The sequence below is a fragment of the Nymphaea colorata genome, chromosome 13 (genome assembly GCF_008831285.2).
Source record: "Nymphaea colorata isolate Beijing-Zhang1983 chromosome 13, ASM883128v2, whole genome shotgun sequence".
NCBI classification, from domain to species: domain Eukaryota; kingdom Viridiplantae; phylum Streptophyta; class Magnoliopsida; order Nymphaeales; family Nymphaeaceae; genus Nymphaea; species Nymphaea colorata.
The window spans coordinates 17,029,150-17,038,275 of NC_045150.1; the positions used below are offsets into that span (position 1 = coordinate 17,029,150).

General features: G+C 37.0%; 1 protein-coding gene across 1 annotated transcript in view; it reads right to left on the reverse strand.

The window, feature by feature from the left end:
• LOC116266903 (DNA topoisomerase 3-alpha) overlaps positions 1-6,485 on the reverse strand; it is an 82,473-nt gene extending 75,988 nt beyond the window's left edge. The window contains exons 1-8 of the mRNA XM_031648369.2: positions 6,070-6,485; positions 5,167-5,345; positions 4,984-5,056; positions 4,572-4,694; positions 4,374-4,495; positions 4,213-4,285; positions 2,728-2,844; positions 1,472-1,555 (exon numbers count right to left, since the gene is read on the reverse strand). Coding sequence (XP_031504229.1) covers positions 1,472-1,555; positions 2,728-2,844; positions 4,213-4,285; positions 4,374-4,495; positions 4,572-4,694; positions 4,984-5,056; positions 5,167-5,345; positions 6,070-6,402 — 1,104 coding nt within the window. The 5' untranslated portion in view covers positions 6,403-6,485. The remainder of the gene's footprint in view (positions 1-1,471; positions 1,556-2,727; positions 2,845-4,212; positions 4,286-4,373; positions 4,496-4,571; positions 4,695-4,983; positions 5,057-5,166; positions 5,346-6,069) is intronic.
• Positions 6,486-9,126: the final 2,641 nt, after the last annotated feature.

Consider the following 9,126-nt stretch of genomic DNA (forward strand, 5'->3'; position numbering starts at 1 on the left):
ATCCATCGTGTAGCCCTTGTTGGGCCTTACTTAAGGATTGTAACCCTAATTTTGAGTAAGTTAATGAAATCTTAAGAGAGAGAGAGTCTGGTCGCTAGTGGGCGCCAGTTCCTCCTCGTCTGTGGTTTTTTTTCCTCTTGCAGAGGGTTTTTCCATGTTACATCGTGTCCATCATATTCCTTTGTTCTTGATCCACGTGTTTCTATAGTTTTAAAGATTCCTACACTCCTCTCTCTCTCTCTCTCTTCTTGTTTCTAAAGATTCTATGAAACGGGGAGGGAGAGATTTTGTCCATTTTCATCAAAAATCACTGAGGATTCATTGATTTGGGAGAGCCTACTAGCCAGTGAAGAAGCTTTCTCGTAGTGAGAATAGTGGGAAGCTTGGAGAACGAGAGTTTTTTGCACCAAGAAGGTAAAAAAAAAATACTCATTTTCATCATTGAATCGATCAATTTTCTTATTTTTTAATGTGTTGTTGATATGCATGAATGTTCCTTATGTATGATGATTTATTTTATATTGAATACATTTTTCTTGATTTTTTCCGATTTTTTGTTTATTTTTCCCGATCTTTTCTTATTTTCCTTTATTTTTCCTATTTTTTTAACATTTTTTAAATTAAAAATATAATTTTACGATACGCTATACTACGTTTGTGATGGCATAAAGGTTGACCTAACCGATACGCGTTACGCTACGCCTTTTACAACATTGGTTTCTTCACTATTTCATTTTCTCTTGTTTTAGGTATTTAACATAACCTTCTAAATGAAATACAATACATATTAGTTTTTCATTTCTTGTATTTTTACCTAACATTTTGATTTTTTATGTTTTTCAAAAACTCCAAGATTTTCCCAAAAAAAAAAAAAACTCTGCTGATAAATACCCGATAAAACCCCAAGAACGATATTTGTGGCTATGGTATTAGGCTACCAACTTTGAAAATTCATATTTGAACGTAGCAAAAGTAACAAAGTTGAAAGAAATCTCATAATATGTCCAAATATTTTCAATACTTTGAGGCTACCTGCAATTATTGTGCTATACCATTGTCATAACATATTAATAACGTCATGAGTTCAAGCCAATGATGCCTCAAACTATCTCTGAATTTCATTTTTCTCTAGGTTCATATCATAGGGATACTAGATCATCTAATACGATAAGTTTCTGACTCTAAACTTTATTGAAGGTACAGAGAGTAAAATTGTCAAGGCTAACTTTAACCAATAGTCTGCCCCAAGCAAATGCATACTGAATCTAATAACTGAATTCAATCATTGAAGGTATTGGCATGGTTTGTTCTTTGTTGTAGTTAACAAAGTTAGCTATTCCGTAAAGATTGTAGTGGAGTAAAAATAATCAAGTCAGAAACATCTAACACTGCTAAAAGGGAATACAAAGAATATTCCTGGGCAATCAGCATATGTACAAAAAAACCATATCAAGAGTGAACTGTTACCAACATGCAAATTTGTGTTAACAGAGAAGCTATCAGTCTCAGTTCGAGGATAGCTGATGAATCCAGCCTGATAGAGGTCCTCTGCTACCTGGGGAAAAAAGTAAAGAAGTTTGATTATGCTTTTCAATCCTGTTATGAATATACAAAATTAAGATTTATATAGCATAAATAAGAAGACAGTTAATCAAATTAAATTCCCTGATGGTACAAAAGCAAGTCCCTGGAATAAACCATCGTTTTGTAACATAGGAATATGTGCATGTGTATATGTATGTGTTACTTTTTAAGTTCAGGAAATCATGTAAAGTATGAGGACTTCATCATTTCTATGGAGGGTTTCTTTGATAAGGAAGAATTACTGTTGCTGCTGTCCTGAGCTATACTCTTGGTGGCATTTGATGTCATACAAACAACAAAAAATTAGTAAGTTTTTAGGTCTTTAGATGAGGGGAAAGTCATTGTATCTTGCATCATAGGTTGTCTACTTGTCTTCTACCAAATACATCCCATGACGTTATAGATTGACAGTTACCATTTTTAGAAATATATTGGCAAATGGCAATGAATTACATTGGAGATACCAAGTAACTATTTTTCAGAGAGATGTCAGCTTATAAAAAGTACTAAAATAAAATTTTATTGATGAATCTTGAAAATATAATATTATTCCAAAATTTTGAGAAGACATATATGTTACAGTTATGTATAAGAACCAGCTTGGGCTAGCACAGAGGAAGAAGGGAGAATACTCTTCATACTCTTAAGTCTTATGGACCATGTGTTACATGATATTCAAATATCACTAGCAATTTGAGCTTTTGTTTTGTACACATCTATATAATTTTGTTGTTTATTTGCTTGCACATTAGTTTATGATTTAGAGTTCATGGGGCATTATCCACATTCAATCCAATCAAACTTGTCTAGTCTAAACATGAGCCATCCATTGATATGTCAAACAGTGTGATCAAAAGTCATAGTTAGTATTTGAATATGTTGGCAGCACAACTAAGTATGTCTGTAGTTAACCAGTTCAACTTCCTGCTCCCAGAACATTGATTAACTAAACTGTTCCTCTTATTACCTATTCCCTTTCTTTCCATGTATGAAACCAACAGGAATCAAGCGCAAAGACACAGAAGCTGTATCTAGCATGAAATACAAGTCAAAAAATAAGAACCCAAAGATGCACCTGTATGGCAACAAACATATGGCAGAAAGATACTTTTATTATAGAGACAACACGAACAGCTAGCTTACCTTCATTGTATGCTCTGAGCTCATCCGGAAATACTGAGATGCACGTCTTTGTAGCTCAACCGTACTCAAAGGGTAAGGTGGATATTTTCGTTTCTCCTGATGATTAACCTTTTTAACCTTTATATAAAATGAAAAACAAACAGTAACTTGGCTGCTATTTTCTCTTGTGAATGTTGGTAGGAAAATGCAAATAACAAATAAACTGAGCCTCTTGGAAACTGAAGTCATAAACTTAATCCTTAAAATGAGTATCAAGGAAAAAAATCCTAACTACCCCCCCCCCTCCCCGGCGAAACCACCACCAAACAAAAACAGGGAAAAAAGGGGTGGCTGAACAAACCAGGCAGCAGACCAGCCCAATGGTTAATTTGGAGAGGTGCATGCACCTGGGCCCAACCGAGGCCACCATGATCTTAAAAATGGGTTTCAAGATTCAGGGAATCAGTCAAATTGAATGGGCAGTCATTTTTTGAATCAGATAAAGTTAAAAGTATATTAGAATATATAAACGTATATATATATATATATGTATATATATATATATATATATATATATATATATATATATATATATATATATATACGTTTATAAAGAAATGACAGGATACACCACATCTCCACGGATCAGATTAGGTTTATGACTAGTTGGGCCAGTCAGTGGCATGCTGATTGGTCCCTGACATCAAAAAAGTTGTCTCAGATACTTTTCCCTTTTTTTACTATAGATTTAAAAGTATGTGTAAGACTGCATGATATATATCATTTACAAGTGCACATACAATGTGTATGTGTACACTGGCTTACTGAAAATAGTTTTCAGTTAACATGTAGGCTTGGACCAACTAGTCTTTTTAGGCCTTGACTAACCTGTGCCCAACTTGACTTAGGTCCTGATTGAATAGAAATCGGTCAATTCAGGCTGATTCTCACTGATTTGGACAATACTGCTTATTCAGATTTTTTCCAAAAGATGGTTTCAAAATGTGTGCCTGAAGATGACAAGTAGAGGTGAAATCCAGATATTTGTTCATCACAAGTTTTGATTTCCTGCAACTGTAATGGTAACTTGTAATTAAATTAATTATTTTATTATTAGCTTTTATTTACACAATTACTACTCTCTCTCAGACTCTCAGTTGAAGAGGTTTTTCCCTTCAGTTCTCCAATCTCCGCCCCAACCCTTACATTGTAAGCTCTCTTGGCATCAAGCAAATTGGGCTTTGAGCTGATTGCTACTTCCTGAACCTGAAATACCCAAGCCCAAGATGAGCCTGAGTTTCAGTTGGGCCTGTCAGCCGCTTCTGAGTGACATCTCAGGGCAGCCTGATGTAGACTGATGTCTATCCCTACACGTTTGCTCCCAACGATAGCTAAAAAAAAAAAATCAAAGATTAATAAAGTTTAAGGGAATCACAATGCAACAAGTCTAATTGCACATTTGCAACATAAGGTAACCAGAATGTAAAACCATAAATATCACCTCACCGTAGCAGTTGGTTCTTCAACACACATCTCATAAATTATCAGAGCACTAGAATAGTCAAACAAGTGACCACGTCTGCAGAGCAAAATGAAGTTACGTGCTTTAGGATCAGACAACTTAAACACATGAATTGAACGATAGACAATTAAAATAGGCAAATTACATCCAAGTGAAAGAGGCACTTCCATCCTCAGAGTCATGAGAACAGTTAATTGCCCAAAACTCCTCTGGCTCATGCGACTGTATTTCCCAAAATCTTTCAACCACAAATCCAAGCGTTGGAAACTGTGCAGAACAAAGTATAAATCATGACACTGGTAAACAGTTACAACAAGGGGAATAATTTGTATGAAATTCCTACCTGGCATGGACCATAACTCAAAATAATGTTTCTATTTTCTCCAGCAAAATCAAGATTGAAAGCATTCCCCAAAAGCAAGGTCTGAAACCTAGTGAATGATGCTCCAATTCGCAAATCAATTTCCTGTTTTAAATTATCCAAAACAGAACCTCAGCACTGGCAGCAGCAAAGGGAATAAGTCTGAACATTAATAGGATGAGGAAAAAATAGTTTAAACAAAAGAAACACAGATAGAACACATTTAATGTGCATGTGCAGATTCCCTCTGCATGTTTATACTAAAGACATTAAGATGCACCTTTCCACCAATGGTCTAAAATTTAAATTACGTAAGAATAGATGAAGCAAAACCAGTAGTAATGACAAAAGGAAACTCCCAAAAGCTTTGTCATTTTGGATATCAGAATGTAACCTGCCGAACATCTACAGCATCTGCAAACAGTGGATTTGGTCTGTCAAGATTCTGTGCAGCTTCGTGTATTTCCCTGGAAAGCACCAAGGCATGTAGAGAAATTATCATTACAGAAAAAACAGATAAACATGGAATTCACTAAACTGCACAGCATATAGATGAGCAAAGAATTGCCTACCATACCTATTAATTAAAGCAGAGAAGTGTGCTCTCAATATGTTTAAGTGTGGATTCACGGCTGTGCAGACCTCAATGACTTCATATGCGATATTCTCCCCCTCTCTATCACAATCCAGCCAGAGTACAAGCCACTGACATTTCCTAGCTTCCTCTTCCAAGGTTCTCTTGATGTCTAACTTGTCCTGTTTATTTCCCACCAAAAATAGAATAAGAACACAAAATCGGACAAGGGAATTAACTGCACAAGAATGCAATGCAATCGGAACATATAAACCACAATAAGCGCCTACGAAGGACAGTAAAACTCGTTTGAAAGAGGCCTGCTTGCGGTCGGGAAAAAATGAGCAGGAAGCTGATTTTGTTGAGCCGGTTTAGATGCCACCGTCTCCGTTTAAGAAAAGAGTGGTCGGATATTGCACTGTGCTTTATAATACTACCACCTGCCACTTTTCTGGCCAAACTGGTGCACCAGACCGCACTGAGTATCCGTCGCACAGGCTTTTCCATGGTAAACACTTTTTTACCTCCAAATTTGAGCAGGTATCTAATTTTTCATTCATGGGAGGAACAAACAACGCAGCCACAAACCCACTTAGACGTAACTGGGAATTGGGTAGATTGAATGCACAGGACTCGTCCAGTAGAGAAGGCAACCGAAAGTGCTGCATTAGCAATACAATGAGAAAGTCACCCAGGTTTCTACACCCAAGCGATTCACTTGAACGCGGTAATCCAAACCCAATTACCAACCGACATAAATCTTATAGAAATAGCTCATCCACCATATGGAATTCCAAAAACCATGGAATCGTCCACATTCAACTTAAATCAACTAAAAAACGCGCATCTATCTACCTATGAATCGCTAAAAATGAGTGCCGTAGAAGGAGAGAGAGAGAGAGAGACCTCGGGGACGAACTTTTGTACGGGAGCGGAGAAGAGGTCGGAGGGATCGCAGGAGTGCCACTTGCGGTAGCGCTGGTCGAAGTCAAGCTCCATCAGATGGCCCGTGACGGAGGTCATGAGCATCAGGCATGGCTGTCCTCTTATGTTGTACTCGAACTCGAACACCCTGTTGTAGCGCGACCTCCCTTCCCGAGACGGCGGGTTGCCGCTTCCGGATAGGATCGACGCCACCGACCTCGCAACGGACGGCTTCTCCGCCACGTTCAGCACCGACAACCGCCGCCCCCCAGCTGCGCCCAAGCCCGGGCCTCCTCCGCCGGCGCCCCTCCTCATCTCCCTGCCCGCGGGTGCAGAGACCGGTGGCCCTCTGCGCTTCCTCCTCGGCCTCCATTTTTTATATTTTCGAATTTATTTAGTTTTTCCAAGAGAATCGGTTGATCGTCTTCCTCGCGGGAAAAGCTGGGCACTGCCGACGAAATTCTCAATTCTAAGGCACACATTTTTCGAGATTTCTTATAACCTCCTCGGGTGAATGAACTGTCGATTTTGAGGTTGTCTTTTCGTCAATTTCTTGCAACAGCCTTACAGCAATGTAAATCGCGAAAAGGGTATATCAACATACATGTTGGGAGTAGTTGATTGGATTTGGATTGGATACATTCATATTTACTTTTTTGGATATTGATGTATTTGAATTCAATTACGAATGAAGAAAAGTCATATTTGAATATTCACAAAACATGTGAATTGTACGTTATATATTATGGCTTTATAAGGAGAGGGCATGAAAGGCACTCTCCAAGCAGCATATTTGGTAACAATAAAGTTGTTATTGTTTCGTAAACCTCTTTCAAAGATTAAAACATATCATTGTCAAACGAGCTTTCTATGTCATCTTTGGGGTCAATCGGTTTGATAACAGTAGTGTTGTTGCTGTCCATTGAATTTATCAAAAATGTTAGAATCTACCATTGTCAAATGAGCCCTTCATGTACATTTGGGTCCATCATGTCATTAACGAGTTGTGTGTGGTAATTATAAAGTAGCATCGGCAAACGTCCCCCGATTAACTTGGGGTGCATATAAATTAGCCTTTTACACTGAATCAGAATAGGTTATATATTATGGCTTTAAGAAGGAAAGGCATGAAAGTTGTCCTCTCTACAACACATAATGTACTCCTGAAGCCATAATAGGGAAGTCGTCTCGTCGCCGCTCGTCTGATGCCTCAAATGACCAAGGCGCTGTTCAATGTTAACATGAACCACTTCCTTTCATAAGAGAAAAGGTGAAATATGAATTCTTTTGTATAAATCAATCAAAAGTATATTTGTTAAAATCAAAATATCCTTGACATGATATGAGACTGTCTTTTCAAATTAAAAAGATTCTAATAGATGAAAATTACTTTTGTTAAATAAAAGAGCAATTTAGAAACCACTTATATTTTTTATGTATTCATAAATAATGATAAGATTATTAAGATGTGAAGACGCTTCTAATGTTATGTCATTAACATGGGAACGTGTTTTACTAGAAGGCCGTTTATGTAATTTTCTAAATGCCAGTTTCGTGCTTAATGGCGGGGAGAGGCTCGGAGCCTTCCATTTTAAGTTTATAAGTAAACTTATGTAGTCTTGTGTATGCAATTCGTTATGCGTCAATTCATATTAATCAATTCACTAGTGGACATAAAGTTCGTCAAAGCATTGAACAGTAAGCTGTCAGGTCATTCTTGCGCGCCAGTGCTTCGTTAGAATCAACAGTCTTAGCTTCATTTTTTCATCAAATTTCGTGCGAGCATCATGTTTTTCTTTTTCCTTCAATTTTTTGAGCTGTTTAGTGTAATTTACCTTATGCAGGGAGATTGATCAAAACTTATCTTATTAGTCCTGCCCTTTAATTCTCGCCTGAGTTCAATCTATCTATAGACTTTAATTTTCATTTTCACAAGGTTTGTAAATTTATTTTATAAGTTATGTGGTATGTGTACAAGGGCCGGTCTCTCTCTCTCTCTCACACACACACACAAAAGATTTGGTCTCTAATTGAGTAGATGTACTAGCTTATCATCATATTATACAAAATTGTAGAATTATTATATTGTAAATAAACCATCCAATGCCAATATATATATATATATATATATATGTATAAAGTGACAAGCTGAAATGAGTCGAGATTGAGCTTGGACTTGGTGTTTATGAGTAGATTTGGGGCTCATCTCATAAAGCTCAAGTCAAACTTGAGCTGAGGAATATAGGACTCGAGCTCGACTCGCTCATTGTACATTCCTACCCCCATCAAGTCAAATGCAACCTAGACCTTCAAGGCAAAGAGAGGTTGCATTGATATAGGGGGTAGAAATGTACAACGAGCGAGTCCAGCGCATGTGGGTGGGGATAGTTTTTTTTCCAAAATACAAGCTATTACATAATTTCTAAAATTTTCAGTGCAGCCAAGTGAAAATTTTTGTGAATTTTATATGGCAAATTTTAATATTTTCAAAACGTAGGGGGCGGATGTTTCAGTGGCATGGCCCCTTGACTCCCACAGTGCTCATGTGGTCACTTAGGTGGAACATTTACATGTAAAAAATTTGACTGCTCCATGTGTCGATTGTTAAGTATTTGACTTGTCTTCATTTGATTCATGCTAGATTTTTAGGGGGACCAGACCTCTATTGGTTCGAGAGACTAGATCATTCCTGGTGGTGCCTTTATTTGGAGTAATCAATCCAAAGATTAAACATTACCCTTCTATTGTCTAAGTATCTAAATGTTTTATTGATCTTAATAAAACAAACTTGTCCTAAATTTTGAAAGTAATGTTCAATAAAAATCTAATTTGGCCTTTAGAACTTATGATTTTATAACGAGATGTTATTGGATTATCTCCATCATCATCAACGACCATATAACGATTGACCCCTAGGTTATACGATGCATGCATATCAAAGATTTGATAATTAGGATATGGTCTCTAAGGACTAAATATTAAGAAATAGGTCTATATCCTAAGTTTTAATTTGTTGATGTTCTGATTTCAAAATGAATT